Source organism: Agelaius phoeniceus, chromosome 4 (genome assembly GCF_051311805.1).
Source record: "Agelaius phoeniceus isolate bAgePho1 chromosome 4, bAgePho1.hap1, whole genome shotgun sequence".
NCBI lineage: Eukaryota > Metazoa > Chordata > Aves > Passeriformes > Icteridae > Agelaius > Agelaius phoeniceus.
In genome coordinates, this window is record NC_135268.1 from 16,782,819 (window position 1) to 16,805,155 (window position 22,337).

Sequence of the window (22,337 nt, forward strand, 5' to 3'; positions counted from 1 at the left end):
AATCAAAGTGGTTTATGGATGTTTTCTCCTGGGTTTGTTGATACAGGCAGAAATGAAACTCAGAAATAAAATGCTTAAACCATGAAGAAGTGCACAGTATACATGTAGTCAGCAGTGAACTACAGAGCTATACTGTTAAATGCCCTGGATTGGGAAAGGGAAAGAACATGTGCCCGTTGCACAGACACCTTTCAAATATGTTGGTTGAATCCTAGTTAGGATTTAGTACTTGGGGGGGGATTAATGTTTCTGCAGTGAGATCAATGCTTGAACTCTATGCCATTTAAAATATTACTCATTAAACCCTTTTTTGGTGTAGACTAACTAGGTTCTTGGAGGAGTTCTTGCTCATCGTGGTGTTACTGATGTCCAGAATGGCTTTGCCTCTCTCTGTTCCACTGTAATGGCAGCAAAATGGGAACTATTCCATTTGCAAATTAGGAGAAGTGTTAACATGGATTTTGTTTGAAGACCTCTTTTCTCTAGAGTTTGTTTTCATATTTGATTTGCTTTTGTATGGACATCTTGGCATTCCTGTCATGCTACAGTGCTTTCTGCTTCCAGCTGTGGAGCTTTTGGAGAAGGGCTGTGGGGAGCTTTATTCACTATTAGAAAGCCTCAGTGAAGAGCTGTAATTTTGTAATAGATAGTGCCAGGGCAGCATTAGCTACTGATGTTTGGATACCCACAGAACATAAATCAATACTTAGAGTCAACAGAGGAGTATTTATGTTCTGGACCATTTGCTCATTTGCTGTTGGAGTCCTGGTGATGGCATATGGTCCTGCAAATAAGGCTGTAGTAACTATGTCTAGGCTGGAACTGCAGTATTTAACACAATCTTGCAAAAATGTGCCTTTAGGCACTGTGAGAAATGTTCATTAGAACATGTATATAGTTTGAACTTTACTGTATTTGATATGTAAAACTCATGTGAGATTGCTTTTTGACTGCCTTTTTCTGTGGGTTTTTGTGAAGTAGATAATGTGGTTTTTTGTGGAGTTTTGTTTGTTGTTGATTTAAAAGGAGTAGAGAGAAAGGCAAGTGCTTGGGATGCACCATTTGAATTCTATGGCTGGTGAAGACAGAAGGTATTAGGCATCTACAGTGCATAAAATACCAAAGTTAAAATTCTGCCTAGTTTGCACTTCATTTTTCATTACTTTTATTGGTGCCAACTCACTAATAAAGTCACATGTTTTTTTTAAACGCATTACTTTGACCTGTTCTGCCTTACAGCACTCTTCTTGTTACACTGCACCTGGATTGTTCTGCAGTAGGCCAGGTATTGATAAGTACAATGCAAGTTTTTACTGTGATGGTGTGGAATATTTCATGACTTTTTCTTGTTTCTGTTGTGTGAAGCATCATAGCTACTTGCAAGATACAGCAGTCACAGAAGTCATCAATTAAACTCTAACAAGCTGATATCATAGCAAAGCTTTTAAGACAAACATTTGTTCAGCACGTGTTACGTAGAGCATAAAAACCAGTTTATGTTGTCCTTGTGCTGCCAGTATTTTAAAATTTAATTATTTGGACTAATCCGCATTCAGTCTAACCACACACCATACAAGGAGAGGAGAATTTGCTTAGTCCATATTCAGAAAGAAATAGCTTAGCATCTTTCTGAATATCTCACAACTATGCTGAATTTTTCAGGAGTTAATTTACTCTTGATATAATGCAGCTAAAGACAGTGGTGCCCAGGTTCTTTTCTTATTGGTCCAGCTGTTACAGTGCATTAGGAAACTGGTTAAATACTTTGGGATGACTTTTTAGTGTTGTTTGTCTCACTGGGAGGGGAATGTTGTGGCTGGAAGGGAGCAGGATAGCTGTGGTGTGAGAAATGAGCAAATATAGAGAGTGGGATGCTCTGTAACAGCAGGATCACCAGTAAAGCACATGATTTTCAAACTGCTTCTGTCTGTAGCACTTGCTCAAGGTTTTCTTTGGGAGCTGGTGTGATATGACAGATTATCCAGAGGTAGCTTTGTTCTGAGCACTTTGAAAATATTCTGAAATGAGGGAAAGTTAAATCATATGGGCCTGCCTTTAGAAAAGCATTAGAATCTGCCTTTATTTAGTGTCTATTCTTTTTAGCTTGCTCTTTCCAGTAGAAGGGGGGGAAAAAAGGTGTGGTGGCTGATTTGAAACAAAAGGACAGCCACACAGAAGTGAATTCTTGCTGTTATGTGCCACCCCTGGATTTTAAAAGCAATGCCTATTGGAAGTACATGGCTCAGATCATGTTCAGAGTTATGGGCATGTTTAATTGCTCTCAGAAAAACACACATGAGATTTCTGTTTAATCCAGCTCTAAGTGCTCTGGTTCCTTGTGTTGCTGAGTGCAGGCAGTAAGTGAGCACTGGGAACACCTGGGATGTGGGAGCTCTGCTGTAGGAACAGGAGAAGAGCCCTCTGCAGGGATCCCTGCAGCAGCTCTTGTCAGCTGCCAGTGGCTCATCTGATGTGACCACAGCCATTGGGGCAGTGTGGGAGTCTGGACTAGAGATTGTGGCAAAGCCTAGGTAGCCTCTGATGGTGAGAGAGCCTGGCCTTGGATGTAAACTTTGCTTTGGCCTTGGACTTAAACCTTCCTCTGTCCGTGTTTGCTGCCCATTTGACCCCTGTGGGCTCCCTGCATCATGAACTGCTCAGTGTCTAAACCCAGAGCAGCCAGTCAGGCACTCAGCTGGATCTGTTGCAGTTGTCAGAGGGTCATTCTTCAGGGATAACACTGCTGGCAGCTAAAACCTATGAATGACTCAAAAATAGGGTGTTTGAGGTGTTGGAGTATTTTTTAATAGGTTTGAAAAACATTGTTTGATCATGCAGCATGTGTTAGTCTTTCAATAAAATCTTCATTAAATCCACCCATTCCTTACAGGATTTTTTTTTTTTAACTTCTGTTTGCCTTTGTCACATGTTCTTGCCTGGATTATCATTCATTAGCTTCTCCAAAGAGATTAACAGTTCCTTAAAACAGGATCATGTGCATTCTGGTGTTCTGTGTGAAAGCAGTGTTGGAGAGCAGAGAAGCCCTGGGATCCCTATAGAAATTTGCAGACAATTTTGATACTCTAGTCCACTCAAAAAATCTGCTGATACCGTAATGTTTTTTCCCTTGCCAGGACCCTCCTTGCCTGGTGTCATTTCTTGAGCTCCCCTGGGATGAGATTAGTCTAAAACAACAAAGTAGCCAGATGTCTGGTTCTGAGAGAGTCCCAGAGGCCAGGGTATGGTAGGCAACAGTAATCGCTGGGGGCTGAAGATCAAAGATACCTGAGAATTACTTATGGGCACATACTATGTGTCATTCCCATTATTAACAGTCTGAGAAAATTTGTATCCCTAATTAACCCTTTTGTTGGTTAAATTTTCTTGCCAGTACAGTCCTGTCTGTAAGAACTATCTGTTCTTTTTGATACCATTACATGTTAGATAAAAATAAAAAAAAGAGTAAATTAATTATTCTCATAATAGCAAATTTATGTAACTCATTCAGATGTTTTTTATCATGGTCATTTGTAAATGTCAGAAGTGAGCATGATTTCTCTTTGTTTCCTGTGCCATCCTTTGGGCTGGTGTCATTCCTATCCAGAACTGTGTAAATAATGATACTTAATCAGGGTGGTGATTTTAGTTTATGGCTTCCTAATAATCTAAAATGAATTAGTATCTAATTCCAGGGATGGGATTTCCTGTGTATCATTGCTTTCCCCCCTATTGGTATTTCTAATTAAATGCCAATTAATATTTTTAGTGATCAACACTTGTGTTATACAGTCTGAAATAATAAACTGAGACTATAAGCGCTGACTCTGAATTCTTGTAGTGCTTTAGGAATAAGTGAGTCCTAGAGAGAGGAAAGCCTGATTGTGGCCTTTTGTGCCTCTTTTTTTTTTATCCTCAGGTGAAAATAGAAAGGTTGTGAGTTGAATATCTATTTTACTAAGTAATAACATTCTCTGTTGTTGTAGAATTGAAGACTGAACCATTTTCTCTGACTTTTGGATAATAATGTATAGTTATCAGAGATACTTGTTGTTTGTTCTGATCACTACAATTTCACTATCTTTAACGTTATACACTATTTTGTGTGGCAAATACTGTATGTGCACGTTTGAGTGTGAGTTTCTGGTCACACTAAGTTTGTGTTTAATGTCTATATTGCAGGTGTTTAACAATTTTAACAGGCATTTTTGAGTGAGCAGTAAGTGAAGATCCCTGGAGTGTTTTAAAGGGTTGAATTGATTTGTCTGTTTCAGTCTTGACAGCCTCACTTCAAGCCATTTTATTTGAGCAAGAAACCCCAAAAGCTGACCTGTCTGAAAGTCTATTGTGGTTTTTTTGGTACTTGCACTTCTGTCACCTAAGGTGTGACAAGGTGCTGTCTGCATCTTCCAGCACAGCTGAGGCTGCTGCTCCATTGTCCCCATTCCTGTTCAGTTGCACATCCAAAGCTTTATTCAAAGCAAATTGCCATCTAAAGAAATGGGAGGGAAAAGCTTTCCTGTGAGCCAAGGTTATTTAATCTGTGGCTACCAGCAGGTATAGCCAATTGTCATCTGAAAATTTCACTGAGGTTCATCACATGAATAGGATGGAAACAGGTACTGTGCTTCTCAGAGGTGCACAGGAAGGGGGAGCTGCTCAGGAGAGGTTTGCAGGCAGTAGCTGTTTTCATAAGGCTGCTGGCACACTGGATTTTGGATCATTTGTTGCCATTCCTGTGCCATAATCCAGGCACGAGCACTGTGGCTGCTTGGCAGCTGTCTCCTGCTCAAAAGATTCTGCCTGTCTATCCTAACATAAAGAAATTAGGTCTTCATAACATTTCAACTCTGTTTTGCACAACCCTTGTGGGTTGTTTTTTTCTTATTTTTCCTTCTCTCTTGTTCCTTTGGGAGGTGTTGCAGCAGTTTAGTTTGTCTGCACTGCTCTGTTGAAGGTTACAGTCAGAACTGGAGTGGGTAAAATCCAGGTGTCCATGAAGTGTGGAGTCTGTGAGGGCCAGTCAGTATGGCCACCATGTGAGTTACCTCACACAGGCAGCAGGGTGCTTCCCAGGAAGGTGTAGAATCCCTTGGTGAGGTTTTGGGGAGAACCCTTCTGGATGGATTTGCAACATAGCTGAAACGGAATTCCTTTCACTTCTTTCTCTTTTGTTATCTGCCTAGAGGTCTTGGAAGCCATTCCACTACTGCTGACAAGCAAGAATGTGACACAGTCAGCAAATACTAGATGAGTTTATAGAAGTAGAGGCGCAACCATCTTCCTGTGTTTTCAGGCTGGTAAAATTCATATATTTTGATCACTAGTGCCACCTCACCAGTGTAAGTAAAAAGGTGACTTGATCTGAGGTCGTGTGGGAGATTCCAATGCAGTGCAGGAGCAAAGCAAAGCACTGCAGAACTACTTCTCCCTGACATGCTAGCATGTTTTATGTTGAGAGCTGGAGTTAGGAGACACTTGTTGTTATTAAACAAGTACCTGGAGCTTGGCACTGGTGAAATTACTGTTATCTTCTGCAAGTAGATTGTCCCCCCACTTTCTTGTGCATGTGGCACATTTCTGTACCATGCAATGTCACAAGGACCTGTAAAGCAGTTCTTTATTTGGATTTACAGAAAACTGGGTTTAGAGCAATGCAGGTCCTTGAGTGGGCTCAGCAACAGATGTAAATACCTTACACAAATGTACTGAACTTGTGTGGCAAAGGCAGGGTGCTACAGGGTGTAGTCTGTGAGAAGCTGCTGGAAGTGTCTCCTATGCCTGCTGAAGCCAATGCCAGCTGGCTCCAGGGGGGACCAGCCACTGGCCAAGGCCCAGCAGCAGGTACTTGCTGGTTGTGCCTCTGGATAACATTGTTATGAAGGGGCAGGAGTTTCTGCACAACTGCAGCCAGAGAAGAGAGGAGTGAGAATATGAGAGGAGCAGCCCTGCAGACAGCCAGGCCAGTGCAGAAGGAGGGGCAGGAGGTGCTCTGGGTGCCAGAGCTGAGGTTCCCCTGCAGCCCATGGTGAGGCAGCTGTGCCCCTGCAGCCATGGACAGATCCACCTGCAGCCCATGGGGAAACCCAGCTGGAGCAGGTGGGTGCCTGAAGGAAGATGTGACTCTGGGACAAGGCTGCCCTGGAGCAGGCTCCTGGCAGGACTTTCAGATCCATGGAGAGAGGAGCCCATGCTGGAGGGGGTTTGCTGGCAGCACTTGTGACCCTGTGAGGGACCCATCTTGGAGCAGCCTGTTCCTGAAGGACTGCACCCATGGAAAAGGATCCAGGCTGGAGCAGCTTGTGAAGAACTGCAGCCTGTGAGAAGGACTCATGTTGGATACTCCATGCCAGAGCAGGGGAGAAGAGTGTGAGGAGGCAGTGTGTGATCAACTGACTAAAAGCCCTGTTTCTCATCACCCTGCACCTCTGGTGGGGAGGAATTAGAGAATTTGGGAGTCAAGCCTGGAAAGAAAGGAGGGGGGTGAGGGGAAGGTGTTTTTAAGATTTGATTTTATTTCTTGTTATCCTGCTCTGATTTGATAGAGGAAAAAAATAATTTCTTCCCAAAATTAGAGTTGTTTTGCCCATGACAGTAAATGGGTGAGTGATTTCCCTCTGTCCTGGTATCAATCCACCAGTGTTGTGTTATATTTTTCTTCTCTGTCCTGCTCAAGAGGAGAGTGATAAAGTGGCTTTGGTAGGACCCTGGCATCCAGCCAAGGTCAACCCACCACAACAAGCTGAATAAATTTGAGTACATTAAGGTGTTACATTGCATATTAATGAATACTGCTTCATTCTGGGTGCTTCTATTGCCAGAGAGTCTATGAATTTGAAATAACTTTTGTGAAGGAAAAAACATAGTGAGTAAAGGCACAGTCCTCTAGAAATGTGTGGGAACAGTGTTCTCTGGTTAGGGATGGCAGGGATGCCCTGCTGGCACAGCTGGGTAGGGATGAAAACAGTTGTGTCACTAATGTGCTCCTCTCTGGTATTTAAGAATAAAGCCTTAGGAACTATGAAAGAGGGAAGGGCTCTACAAACAGTCAGCAAGAGTGAGTGTTGTAAAAGAAAAGAAAATTAGGGTTGAATTGAAGGGCAAATTACGCAGAAAATACAACATCTGCATGGACCTACTAGTTTGTTACTTTAAGGGAATATGTAGGTGTTTTGTGGTTATGTTGTCAGATGAAATGTATCTGTATATATTTTGCTCTATACTGCAGTTTTTATATTTAGTGAATTTGGGGCTGTTTGCTGTTTTAAATAGCCCATGACAACCCAAGCTGTATGAGAAACTTAATCCACAGTTTCCCTTTTTACTTACCTGAACCATTATGACCTTGGGGTGTGTAAAATCAAATTAAAAAATCTCATATTGACATAATTGAAGCAGGGACATGATCTAAAGCTCATGTAATGAGATAAATAGGAAAATCTTTATTTCCATTCACAAGTTTATTTCCAGTCTCATGTTCCATTCACAACAGTGGAATTCATAGGAAAAATGAGGAATGTAACTAACATGGCAACTTTTTAAAAGGTGTCTGCATGTGGCAACATGTGAATAATCACAAGCAAAAGCTGCTTGGTGACTTGATTATACTCAAATTCTTGGCAGAGAATTCTTACTGTAGAATATCTGGTTTTCCAGCATGTCAGCAACAACTTGCTGTTACTTTAGTTTGTGGAGCTTTTGATTTCTAATGTGGGGAAGAAAGGAAATTAATTAGAACAAACTCCAGAAAGCTGTGAGTGTTCTTATGATCTCTTGTAAATAAAAATGTCAGCTCCTTTTCCTGGTTTTTAGATGAGCAAAGCCATGTTTAGAGGTGTTGAAGGAGAAAAGCTTTAGTGAATTTTGCAAGTGCTATTCAGTTTTATGCCAACAATGATGGGAATTGGCTTGTGTGGCAGAAGAGATGATGGAAGGATCAGAAGCTGGTTGACAAAGCCCTTCCTCTCTAAATTACAGATCCTAAAAAAATCTAAATCAAGTCATAGTAATATATGAGCTTGTGGCTGTATAAGAAGTCTCCTGACTATATAAAGTACTTAGCAAACCCCTGGGTTATCCTGGTGTTTTATTGGTGACCCTGTGACCCAGCATAAATTCATGGCAAAGGGCTGTTTTAACTGCCCCCTTCCCAGCTCAGAGGGGTGTGCTGCTAACAAGTTATGGCTGTGATGGCAGAAAAGAATGGCTGTGTTGGGAAAATTAATTGCTTGTAAGCAAATGTTTTTAAAATGTGACATGGTTTTCATAATGCATACTTTTTGTTAGTGTTATGTATTCGAGGAATGGTAATAGACAGAGCTTGCCTAAGGATTGCTTTCTAAAATATTTAAATTATATAGCTAATGTTGTTTTCCATGGTCTTTCTCTGACATCCACTGTGACATGGATTACTATGCTTAACATTTCTTTGTACTGATAATATAACAACCAAGCATTTAAAATAAAATGCACATTTGCTGCTGAATATTTCCTTCTCTGGGAGGGCTAGATTAATGAAAATTAATGAGGTTAGGGAAATTTTGCTTCACAAGTAATCAAGTAAATTGGGCTCTGCACAGTGTGCAAAATGTTATTTTAACAAGACTGTATTACATTTTTGTTGTGCCTTCCATTGTTAAGGGTAATTAGAGAATATGTATGTTTTAATGAGAATAAAAGTTATATTAGAACCAAAAGCTTTTCTCCTAGTAGTCTCTGAGGTTGTCTTGTATAATATGAGGAAAATACTGGTTTTTACTGGCAAGTGTGTTTATTTTTCTTGTTATTAAGTACTTTGTACAAGCAGTATGTATACTGTAAGTAAAGGGTTTTTACAGAATTACACTGAAATGCACTGCATAATACATTTATTTAAGGGCTTTTTTAAAGGGCTTGATAGAGGGTATGTGCAAATTAATATTCTGAGTTTAGTTTGCTACCAAAAGCATTTGAAATGTGGGAATATTTTTTAGGTGTTAAGAAATGTTACTTGGGAAGAGTAGTACTATTCTAAACCTTTAAATGGGACATTTTCATAGGTCTTGTGTCTGAAATCAGCATTATAGCGATTCTTGGAAATATCTAGTATGTGTGTTTGTACACTGAAATCTTGTTATGGGCTCTGCTCCTTAATCAGTAGCTGTGTCCTGTGGGGTGGCAGGCCTTGTACCAAAGATTGTGAAATTACTGCTGAAAATCCTCCAGCATGCCAAACCCCAGCAAGAACAAGCAAGCCCACCCTAAACTGGTTTCCTTGGTTGGCATGGCACAGAAATAACAAAGGCATGTGTCTTTGGTTTTTCCTGCTCTTTCATTCAGGAAAGAATCCAGAGGATGGGTAGGGCTGAAAGTTGCATCTGGAGAGCACTACTTTGTATTTGAATTCTTGTTCCAAGGTCTGGATCCTACTGGCAGCAGCAGTAGGTCCTGTTCCTATACCTAGAATGTCCAGAAATGAAAAGGCAGGGAGCGAGTTGGCTGGAAATGGCACGGCGAGGTGCATTCGAATGGAGTGCAGCATAAGGATGTGCAGCAGGCACGGTGAGGTGTGGAAATGGCTTTTGTGGGAAGGTAATTGGGATGGGGGCTTGGCAGGAGCTGGATCGGGAGGTGGGGGCGGCTGCCACAGGTTGATGGGCAGGTGATCCGGCAGGCTGGTCGGGCACAGGCGCAGGAGGGCTGCCTAATATGCTGCGTGCCCTAAGGGCCTGGGGAACACAGTTGGATTATTATGTTAATGCCTGAGCCTGCTGCCCTCTTCCTATCCCAGCTGAGCTCCCTGTTGTTAGGAACTGCTTTGCTCTGACAGTGGAGTAATATACTTCATGATTGAAAGGGCAAAGGGGCTGCAAGGAAAGGGAGCAGGCCTGCACAGATATGTAAATGAAGGGGGGAAGCTGTAGGAGGGTTTGCATGTAGGTGTGGGTAGGAAGTTTATTAGGAAATGAGTAATATAAATCTGCTAATTGAATTGTTATTTACAAGTCCCCTTCCCTGATTTGTTTCTTTGTGCATTACCCCCCTAATGCTGATGTACAGTGAATTTGAAGTGCTTACCAAAGCAGGCACTTAGGTTGATTTATTTGAAACCGAGATGCTATAACACACTGGTACCAGTGTACAGTGCTGACAATGGTGTATTTTTCAGGACTTTGATTACTGTTTCATGCTCTGCCACTCTATTGCTACACTACAGCTTATAGTGGTGATATGATTCTTTTATGTATTGTAGATAAGTATATCACTCTGAATTTTGTTGATACTTTGAGAGTAGGATATAGATACAGATTGCAGGAATACATTTGTTATGGTGTTAGAGCAAATTGAGCTTTGATTCAATGAGATGGTGATGATGTTGTGATATTTTTCTGAGGTCTTTTCTGCAGTACAATTGACTAAACAGGGACTGAGTTTTAGAATGAATGTATGTGAGAGATGAAAATGTGTTCCACAGACAGATGGGGGGGGCTTGGTGTTTGGTTGGTTGGGTTTTTTTTTTTTCTTTATGATGATACAGCCTGATGTACTGAGTCTTTCTCTGCCTTTTATCAGGCTTCTATCAGTGGCAAAATGTGATTCAAAATACCAGTCAGGTGGGATTTCTAACATCTTTATTTGTCTGTTTTACATCCCAAAGTGCTGATCACTGACTAGTCAAAGAAATTGGTGTTCTCTAAATTGAACTTTTGAAAGTGAAAGCCATTTTTACAAAATGCAGCTAGTGTGTCAGGTATAAAGTCATTTGATAGATGAGGTGCTGCTCATGGAGCTGGTACTTGGTGTTTGTCAAAGATGTGACTTTTGATTGCTCCTAGTGTATAAGATGTCTTTTTCTACTCTTCACACGTCTGGGTATCCCAGTTCTGCTCCTTTGTGTTTACATGTATTGCTGCTCTGTCTTGCTCTTAAGAAGGTCTTGGCATGGGTACCTCCTGCTGTGCAGCAAAACTGGCAGCTCTCACACTTCTGACCTGGCAGCTGTGAATGTTCTTCTTGCACAGTGCTGTCCACTTATGCACTTGTGCTACTGAAGTACTGTGTGGTGAAAAAGAACTCTGGATCTAGTTTGTTTCTGCAGACTTAGTGCAGATGCAGGATGTTCTGTGCATGACTGAGCATTTCTATAGCCCTTGCCTCACTGGGTGCCCATGAACAGCCATCACAGAACAGGTAGTAACATTCTGTGTCCTGCTGCAGCCTTTGTACTGAACACAAAATTATTGATTTCTTTATGGAGGAGTCCTTGGTGTTTTTTGCAGGCAAATCAGTGTTATACCTGTCTTTACAGCTTATGAGTTAAGAAGATTGTATCAATGCTCATCATTATGTGGTGAAAACTAAAGAATTGTGTTCTTGTTGAAGTAGTGTATTTTTCAAAAATTGTATTTTTGTTTTTCTTTCACATTGTATCTGCACATAATTCTTAAGTAACATCTTTGGAGATATGGAACTTGAGCTACATACTATCTTAAATTGGAAATGTATCTGTTCTTTTTTTTTTTTTTCCCTGTTTATGCAATTTAGACTTTGCCAAACTGCCTCCTGATTCTTTCAGGATGATGTTTGTAAATATTTTGTTCAGGTCAGGTTAACCTTGGTCAGTTTTGCAAACAAATCGTTTTCACGTGGTCCACATTTTTCAGTAGAACTTAGGTGTACCATGTTTCCACTTCTCGTGGTGAACTGATCTCCCTGGCTGTGTCTTCTCAGTGAGAATTTGTTAACAGTGCTGCATTGTGGATCAGCTGGAAAGCTTTGTGTGGCAACAGTCACAGAGGCCATCTTCCACTAGGCATGGGAGAAATTCAGCTGAAAGCAGCAAAATAACAAAATTAAATTATTAAAACAGAAAATATCAAACGTGGGGCCAAAAGTAGTGATTCGAAAGATAGGGTACCTTAGGGTTAAAGCACATGTTTAAATACTGCTGTATGCTTTACCCTGCATGTTCCAGTTTTCAGCCAGCTCTGGATGTCAGTGGAAAATTTGGTGAATGCTGCTGCAAGTGCATGTTCAATGTGAATGGCAAGTTTTTAACTTTTAGCAGTAAAACAAACTCACAGCCATCACAGCTTTTGGTGATCCTCTGCTCTTCACAGAGCATGAGTAGAAATCTGTACGTGAAACCCATAGGTTTTAGAGTTTTCTCTCTGCCTTTTCTTTAGAGAAGTAGTGGTTATATAGTAGTCTATATGACCCATTAGAGAGTCAAGTAAATTACTTTAAGGAAGTAATAAAAATATATTCAATTCAGTTACTAATGAATTGCTATGTATTTTGTTTGTGTTCACATAATAAATGTATACAAATATGAAGAAAAATTTTAAAGAACAGTTTCAGCACCTTTGTAGCTCATGATGTACTTGTGCTGCTTGTCAAGTAGTTGTGAAACCAAGTTCCTGACCTAGACTTGATTGGCATTTGAGTATTAATCCTTGGAAGACAAGCCTCTTCTACCCCCTTTGGATTAGAGGATGTAGCAGTCCACTTGAAAAATGGGGGCAACCATCTGAGTAGAATTTAAAAATGTTTTGGGCATGATTCAGAAGAAGGCAGGTGGTAAATACCAATGCTGTAATTAATTTGCTGTCAGAGAAAAGTAGCTTGGACCTTCAGTTGTTACTGATCCACCACTGAATTCCTTGGGCATATTTTGGGGATATGTAATATACAAAGATGCACATTTAGGCACTTTGTGACTCTGTGCATGTGTAAGTTGTAGTTGTATGAATTGCTCATATGGAGGGTGAAAGTAGCTCAGCAGCATTTCAAAGAATGCAGTTGCATGCATCAAGATTGCTTCTTCTTATCTTTCATGCAGTGGCTGTTATGTTGGTCTCTTGCTTATTGTATGCAACTTTTCCTTCTCTCTCTACCTCTGCCACAATATTGCAGTGTGCAGAATTTTGGCTGGCTCATAAAAAGGGAATTTCCAGTACCATATAATACTGGCTTATAGTAAAGCCTAACCTTTGGGCTAGGTTAAGGAAAAATAAATTGTTCTTCTTTGAAATATGGACGTTTGTTGATGAGATGACAAATTCTGACACAAGCTCCAGAGCTCAGGATTCATGGATCTGTGCAGAGGGCCACACTTAATTTATATTTTACAAAGCTGCTGTTTCAGCCAGCCTCCCCATGCTGTGGCCTTCCTTGCACTGCTGTTATGTTTCCCATCTCCTGGCATTACACACCTGATAGTGAAGCTGTTGCCAGTGGTGGTACTGACAGGGACTTTGATAACAATGCTATTCTGAGCTGGTTTGGAAGGCATAGCAGTTAAAATGTCTGGTTCTGCTGCTAACTGCCCAGAAAGCAATATGAGTGGGATATTTATAGAAAAATACTGGTGCAGGCACAGCCTTACAGTAAATGCAAAGGGCACCTTTTAAAAAGTGGCCTTGTGCTTTCATTTCACTTCAACGGGGAAGTAATACTCTTTGGAGTTGTGGGATGTATTGTTTAACCAGACCTCTAATCATGTTATGGATGATGTGTCTCCAGGAGAATCAGGGGACAAGACCTTTAAGTGTTTTTATCACAGCTTAAGATCTCAGAAAATGTAAACTTAAAAAAAGTATGTTCAGGAGGTTGTTATTGCTCTGTATCCTTTTGAGGATACCTTCCACAATCTTTTCTGTTTTGTTTTTTTGAGAGAAAGTCTCTTACAGTTATGAAGTGTTTGACCATAAGAGAGGAACAAGTTGGCAGTGCTTGTTTACCACTGTTCAGCTGAGCCTCCTTTATTAAATCATTGTTCAGCAATCTGTTTGTCTGGTGTGAGACCCAGTGTTTTCACTGCTAAGGTGATAAACCTGGAGTCCCTCAGAAATGCATGATATGCATAAGGCTTGTGGGTAATTTTGATACCAGAGTGCCAGTGAATGGTTAAATTCTTTTTGCCCTCTAACCATGTTTCACAGGCCAGATGTATGGCAGCTAAGGCTTATACTTCTCAATATGTGAGTACAAGAGAGAAGTTACCTTGTTTTTCCTTTAGAAAATGATGGAAATGGGCTTTCCATTTGGGGAAAAATACATGCAAAAAGTTTGGCTAGATGTCATTCCAGGAACTCAGAGCTTTCTGGTGTGTCAGAGCCACATGAAGTTTGTGCAGGATTAAGTCAGATGCTGGAGCATGGTGTTTATGCACGTGTGTATTTGGTGTGAGAAAGCCTGTGCTGTAACCAGCCTGTCAGCTTTAAATCACTGCTTGTGCCAATGTTTACACTGGCACTGGGCAGTCATCTCAATGTTTGCATTTGCAATTTTTAAGTAGAAGGGGGAAAAAGCGAAACTGCCTCTGTTTATTCATGTTGGTATTCAAAAGTCCACTGTAGGTGCTCAGTTCACTGAGCCCTGTTGGGGTGTGTGATGTAGGAGCCAACAGTGGAAGGCACAACTGTGTCCTATGAGAGTGATTTTGTGTTTTGAGCTGCAGCTGACAGGAGGATGGGAAAATTAAATTACATCTTCAGGGTACTGCTGGGCTTGGGGTATGACTGTCACCCAAGATGAAGTGAGAATATTGGTGGCTGTCTCTACTCACAGCCCTTCTCATTGTAGAAAGGAAGAGGATCACAGTTGCTAGAAACACTCCCTTAACCTTGGCAAATGAAGGAATAGACAAGGCTTTGTGTGTTGCCTACATTTGTGTTTCTGAATATGGCCTAGATATGGCCTAGATGGCTTTTTTTCCCTGCTTTTCTTGTGAACATCACACAAGTTTTGTTTGCCACACAGCCACAAGATCATCTGGTGTGGGTAAATCTTTGCCATTTAGGATAAAGCAAAGAAATTATGAACAAAGTGACAGCATCCTACAGCTGATGGCATGGGCTGGTCAGGCACTGTGCATTGTTCATGAAGCCTCTCATCTCTTCTGTACCCGAGGAGACCAGATCTTGGTTCTTTCAATGTGAAAATGGACATTCCAGCTCCTGACAGAGGTTCTTTCCTCCTGGCTTCATTCATGTGATCTTTCTGATGACAAAAGCCTTCCTTTTCATTGAGCTCAGTTATACAAGTAATCTCAAGTGAAATGAGATACAGTAGTGTTGCTCTCCAACCTTTGCTAAACATGGATTTCCTGCTACTCATCTACATATTAGAATTGGTGGCAATATGCTGTGACACATAAATGTTCCTGAGACCTGAATGATTAATATTTGCCATTTGAATTGTTAGTAAATGCTTACATTCTGGTTTTACTCTCTAAAAAAAACAAACAACACCCCACTTTAATGCATATACTCTCCTTGTTTTTAGTCTTTCTTCACCTCCTCCTGCCTCTGAGTGAGAAATACCATGCTGGCACTCCAGAACTCCCTTGGGTCATCCCAGTTGCTGTCAGTAGAGACAAGTTAGCATTTCTAACAAAAATAAAGCAAGCAGGATAGTTTTCTTTATCTGCCTCACCAATGCTAAAATTATTGGTGAAACAGAGAAATCCTTCAATGCAAAGAGCCACATAACTAAGTAGGCGTGTCCAAGAAGCTTTCCTTTCGCCAGATGTTTTAGTATTTGTAAATATTATTAACCAAAAGGTGGTGATGGATATGAGGAACTACAAAAACTGGGGAATGAAAGACTGATTTTCAACAGAATCAACTTTACTGGTAAGGGGCAGTAACTCTGCCAGCAGAGGCCCAGCTTGTTTCTGTGTTCTGCTTGTGGCAGAATGCTGTGCCTGCCTGAAGCAGCACCAACTTCTGCTCAAGTGATGGCAACCTCTGGCAGCCTGGAACAGAGGGCTCAGCCCTGCTGAAATGCAAACAAACAGATTACTTATTCTGTTTTCATTTTCTGGTGCCTTTTCAGTGTCATTTCCATAGGACTGATGGTTCTTGAACATGGTTGAAATAAAGCAATGTTTTCATGTTGTCAGCACAGCTCTAGGGGGTGGGCTGGGGATTAGGTGATATCTTTGCTATTTTTTCTCAGTCAGCAAATTGTGTTGGACCACAGGGGGCATGGCAGTGGATAAATACATAATCCCCTCCATACTTTGGGGTTTTTTGGTTGGTATACTGGAGGCTTCTTGGTTGGCAAGTGTAGTTTTTGTGTGTGTGTATTTGTGATTCTCTGGATTTTTGATACATTTTTTTAAAATAAGAGCATAAGGTTGTGCACATTTCTACTCTATTAAAATAATTAGAATTATTTGGTATTTTTATAAGCTACTTTTTGAACATCAACACACTTTTTTGGAAAGATTTATTTGGATTCAAAATTTAGTCAGTATCAAAGTTTTGTGGGGTTTTGTTTTGTGAGGGGTTTGTGTTTTTCATATTTTGTGTGTTTTTTGTTTTGTTGTAAACATAGTACAACTGTTGTGGTGGCCTATCACATGTACAGCACATGGGCTGGAGTCATGTCTAAGGTGTATTCTTCAGCTTCTGAGAATTCAGTATGGAGTGTACATAGATCAGAGTCAAATCCAGACCTTATTTGTTTCCCAGAGATGATGTTGGAGTGTTAAAAAGGCATGTACTTTGCCTTGGAGGGGGCAACTGGGCTTCTGGAGATTTGCTTGAGCAGTTAACACTGCCTCTTTCATTTTTGCCATGCTGGAGCAGGATTTTTATATGCATTTTAACAGTTATTTAAGAGTCCCCATATGCTTAGAAAGGAATCTGAATATATGTGCCTTTTTTAAAGCTGCATCATAACTAGGTTATTCCATCAATACAGTAGAACGACTGGGAGCTGCAGTTGGAACAATATGTAAAAATACAGCTTGTAAAAGATTTCCTTTATTAACTGTCATCATCCACAGAATATATGTTCAAATAAACGTTGTGTAATAACTAAATTTGAGATTAATAGGCCCCTTAAGAAACAGAGAAGTCATTCAGGATAGTCAGTGAAAAATAGCCTGTAAGACTGTAACATGCACATATTGTCCTGCTTACATGCTCTCTCTGGTGTCATTGCCATTTATCAATGTCGGCAGGCTCTGTTCTCATTAAAACACTCTTGCACAAAAGCAACTTAATTTTCTTAAGAGAAGAGGACACCTGATTCAATTTAGTGCTCAAAACCAGGAACTTGAATATATTTTTTTTTTCCTGTCTGAACTCAGATGAATAGTTATGAACAGCAACACAGATTAAACCTTATTAGGTATATTTATATTCTGTTTGCAGTAACAGTGCTGTGGCAAATAGCTTTCTACAGAGATGTAACATCTTGTTATTGGAAACAGCAGTTAAGACATGAGCTGTGGTGACACAGGAGATTTTATTTTTAAATAGGAGATTGAAGGAGTTGTTTGAAGGGACTCTGCCAACTCATTCAAGTTACTTCTAATGTCCTGCCTTCTTCCACCTTTTCAAACTACACTGATCTTTTTGGGTAGATAAAATTTTCTGTCCTGTTTGGTCGAATAATTTCCATCACTTTATTTAGTCTTTCTCCTTTTATTTTTTCCCCTTTCTTCTTTTGTCAAATGATTGTATTAAATTTTGCAGTAATAGTATGGATGCTGTAAAATCTTACACTACCACATTGTGTTCTCTGTCCTCTACTGCATAATCCTGCACTAGAACTGTGAGTGTCCTTGTCTCTTCCCAATTCTTTTCTGCTCTTCTGTTTTTCTTTCTCCTTCCCTGTACCTTGTGTGTTAAATAGGATAATTAGTCTTATTGCTGCTGCTTGAGCTGCATATCCCACTAGTGTGCAGTACATCCCCCTAGTGCTCAGGTTTTAACTGCAGAGAATGGCAGACAGACACACAACAGCTCTGGATGATGCCCAGGCCGCCTCCTTCCAGGATGTTCTGGGGCTCTTTGCTTTCATTACTCTGCATCTGTGGCCTTGACCCTGGAGTGTCCTTTCCTCAGAGCAGGGATGGCTTGGGGCCAGCCAGGCCCTGGTGTCCGTGGGGTGTGCTGTCCCAGCTGTGGGGTGCCTGGGGGTAAGCACAGGTTTAAATACATCTAGGAAGGTTGTCTCCCTGAGGGCTGCCAAATGACACTGGAGAATCAAATGTTTTGGTATTGAAGCACTATACACTTATTGGTGAGAAAATCTCTTTTTTCTCTGAAGTCCACATATAAAGCTGTGAGGCACTGCTCTTTCCCTGTGCTCTGCAGTGAAGTTCCAGTCCATAACAATTTCTTTGGAATCCTGCTGATCATGATAAAATGTTGCTGTTTGACCCAGGTGTTCCAAATGTGGCCAGGCTGTGTTTTCCTGTTGTTTAATGTAGTCTGGCTATGTTACTATCAAAACAATATCTAGCCTAATAAATTCCAAGACAGGTTAGTTGGGTACCAAAACCAAGACAATGGAACAAAATTCAGAATGTGTTCTGTATTTAATTCTTGAATTCTAAGCGCACTTGTTTGATTTGCTGCCCAGTCACATGTACCTGACTGCTGCATGTACTTGATGCTGCATCTGAATACACACCTGGAGGGACAGCTCAGCCCCTTGGTAATGGCTTTGCCCTTTTCTTCCATCTTTTACCAGCCTTTGTTACCAGGAGGACTGTCTTAGATCTTGTTGCTACCACTGTAGAAATCTAAGCAGTGTTTTCCATACACATGTTCCAGGAAAAGGGGAGAGATGAAGGGCTGAAGCTTTGTGCTAGACTCTGGTATGAGAAAGGTGTCTGCCAAGTGCTGCCAGATAGGTGTCCTTCCCAGGTGCCCTGGTCATTTCTCATTTGAAATTCTCCTCAGCATTCCCTCAACCCCAGTGCCATGCAGAGCTGTCTGAAATTGTACCTGCCCAACAATAAGTGAATTTGTTGTTTGATGGAGCTAAAATGTACAATTGTTAACTCAAGTGATGCTGCCCATGCTCTTGTACTTGCCTGTTGAGAGTCCTGACAGTGACTTTCAGTCATGTCTCTTGAGTTGGTGCAAACCTGGAAAATTTGTCTTGTTGATTCTGCTGCTTTTGAACACGATCTGACCTTACATTTCAATACATGGCTGTGCACTTACCTTTTGAAAGGACTTCACTGTGGATTTTATAGGGAGCTCTCCCCTCACACTAATGGTAAATGCAATGAATGGTTTGCAAACACATGCAAATCTGAACTTGGAGTATTATAAAGACATCCAAATGTTTTCATGTTTTATTGTTTCATTTAAGCTGGCTGCAGACAATCTGTCGAAGCACAAAAAGAGCAAACACTAAAAAAAGTGGTGCAATAATAGTGACTAATAAATGTTTCAAATAGAAAATGAAGAGCCTGGCTGTATCATGTGTCAGCACTAATGTTTATTTGTATTATCCCTCTAAGGATTTCAGAGTGCTTTTTAAGGAATGAATTAATTTTGACAATGCCCTGTGAGGTATGTATCCCTTTGATAGAAGGGAGTTGGAAGCACAAAAGTGTTTAAATTCTACAGGGTTATGCTACTAGGTATGTTTAATTACAAATTGGAGCACTTGATTCAGTTTACAACCAGTTTGTTTAAACTGAACCAGAATCATATATATAAGCCCCAGGTTTGTGACTATGAGAAGAAATTACTTTTAAGTTTGTTTTGCAGGGAAAATGTTTACAAAGAATAGTGCAGATAGAGTAATTGACATATGTAAATCCCCCTGCTGAGGCAAACAATCTGGATGTAGGTATCTTAATATGCAGTCTTCCTGTGTTTTTTTTTTTCCTCTTCTTTTGTCTGTAATGAGTGTTTAATCATCTGCTCTGGATAATTTCGGACACTTAAGAAAAAGGGAGTTAAAAATTGTAAACTAGTGTACTCCAGAACTGGTTGTGGATTATGACTTTTGCACATGACTGGCTAAATGACTGAAGTATAAAATTTGCCCAAGATTGTTGTCTTAGTCTCTGTTACATGCTTGAGATTATTTTAAAAATCCAGATATCTACCAGATGGATCAGGAAGGAATGAAAGAAGTTTGATAATGGGCAAAATACCACCACCTAGTATCTCTCCTTTACACCTTTCCAGACACAGAATTTCTCCTGGAAGAGGAATTGCAGCCTGTTTTAAGTAAAATAATGTGATATCTCTAAATGACCCCCAAATCAGGATTGGTAGCCATGTTCTAGGTTTGTTTGGATGAGTATAGTGTGTCTGTGCCTTGCTACATGAAAGTGTCAGTTGCACAGCTTCAAATACAAGTAGAAAATCCTGATTTAATTCACACTTGTTGAAGAATTGTTTATACTACTCACGCTTCCTTTCAGCTATGATCTCTGGCAAGAGAAGCTGCTTGGACTTGTGCCTCCTTTTTTTTTTATGTTCAAAAAAGAAATGCTGATGAGAGAGAGGTGTTAAAATATGTTACTGTAGTTTACAACTGTCAACTATAATGTTTTATTTAGCTGTATCTATTCAGATGCTCCCTCCACAACATGGAGTGCCATATGCCATTGTCCCTGTTAGTGAGCAAGTCAGCAAGGGTTTCCCAGTCTGCATTTGTTTTTGTATTTGGGCCACTGAGGAGCTGTGGTCCAGTGCCATCTTTTATTGATAGGGCCAGCAGAGGAGGAATCTAATGAAATTATCAAAGCTTTGAATTAATTATGAACTTGAATAAGAAAGCTAAGCTCTCTAGAGCCAAGGATCTCATTACCCATTCATTTTCATTGCATCCTCTTATGGAGCAGAAGGCAGGTTCAGCTACTGCTCCTACCCTGATTTTGGACTTTATTCAAACTTGCTCAACTCACTAACAGCCTCTTGTTATTAATCTGTGGCTGGAAGTGTCCAGGGCGATTAATTTGACTATAAACCGGCACGTAGATGTAGATTTCCCTCCTCCCTTTCCTCTTACCTTTGCTGTGTGGCTTTTCATCATCAGACTGGCTGCCATACAAGAGTTTCTGTTCTTTCTTGGTAATTGGGGAAAGCTATGCAAGACTCAAGTTTTAACTTCCTGGAATTTAATGAGTTCATAATAAGACATAATACTGCTATCTTATATTTCCTGGATATTTAGGTAAGCACAAACACTTTTTAAGTCATTATCAAAATTGTTTATTTTCTTATTTTAAAAGACTTTGGAGTGAAAAGTAATGACATTTTGGCCTCAGAAGTATGGGAGATTGTGGGATTTCTTTTTGTTGGGTTTTTTGTTATTCCTATTTTATATTTGTTTGTCAAGCTACAGGAAATTCTCTCTTTCAATCTTATGATGAACTATTAAAGTAGTTTATTTACCAGATTAATATTTCATTAATATTTTTAAGTGTATAAAAATACAGTATTTTAGTTAAATCAGGTAATGTTTATTTTAATTAATAGTTCAATATATGAAAATGTTCCTGGCAAAGTAGTGAGACCAAGCTTGTGTGTAATATTCTTAATTCTTGTGGATATTCCTTTTCAGTCGATCGGCAAGGATTTTCTTCTCCTCCTGCTTTTGTCCCTTTCAGCACATTATTTATGAATGCATAAACCAGAATCCATCAGTCTTCATAAGTTACAGGCGACTGGCAATTTTTTAAGCAGTGGCTAACTGCCTAATGGTCTCTGTGTATGTGTGTATTTGGAGACTCTAATAGCTTGGTGGGTGGGGGAAGGACATTTTGTTCCTGCACTGTAGCTATTGCACCATTGGTGATATTTATCCTTTTTTTTTTTCTCTCTCTAGGCAGCTGCAATATTTAATTCCGCTTTTGGAAGTTTTTTGGTAAGTAACACAGTATTTTTATAGCAAGTGCTTTAATAGTCTCATTTTTAACAGTATCATTGGTGTGTTTGTATTTTTTCACATAAGCGTTGGTGGATTCAGATGGCAAAAATTTGAATCATCGTCCAGTTTATGTCACCATGCCCTTAAATACAGATATTGCAATTTCTTTTCTTTTTGTTAAACTCTTGAGAAAGGTAGTGAATAAATTGTCTCTGCTCATGGTAAATTAATAATGTGTAAACACATCTTCATTTTCTCCTTAATGGGTTAACAGAATCTATTATTATGCAGATGTTTCAGACATGGGCATCAATATATTGATTTTTCTAATAAGGCCCATCAAATACTCATTATTTTCTATCAAGAGGCCATGGATTTTGAAAAGAAAACATGACCCAGCTGATCAGAGAGTAGATGCTAATTTACTCAGTGACTTGTCATTTGTTTAGCATATTTTACTGTCAGTGAAGCCACTCAATGTCTCTGAGGAACACACTAAAATAGCTGGATATGGGAAAGCAATCAATCCAGCTGGAAATATAACTGTTTCTTTAAAAAGCAAAAGCAGTATTTGTGGTCCTGATGGTCTACAAACATTTGAAAAGGACACAGTAAAGAACATGAAATATATTTATGAAGAAAGGAAGAATAGATTTCTTTTACTGATGTGTTGCTTAGAGAGATACTAATTGAATGTTAAGTAAGAAATTATTTTA

At 40.0% G+C, this 22,337-nt stretch overlaps 1 protein-coding gene across 1 annotated transcript in view; it reads left to right on the forward strand.

Moving 5' to 3' along the window:
• SLC10A7 (solute carrier family 10 member 7) overlaps positions 1–22,337 on the forward strand; it is a 140,079-nt gene that overhangs the window by 25,343 nt on the left and 92,399 nt on the right. Inside the window, exon 5 of the mRNA XM_054633107.2 lies at positions 21,580–21,618. Coding sequence (XP_054489082.2) covers positions 21,580–21,618 — 39 coding nt within the window. The remainder of the gene's footprint in view (positions 1–21,579; positions 21,619–22,337) is intronic.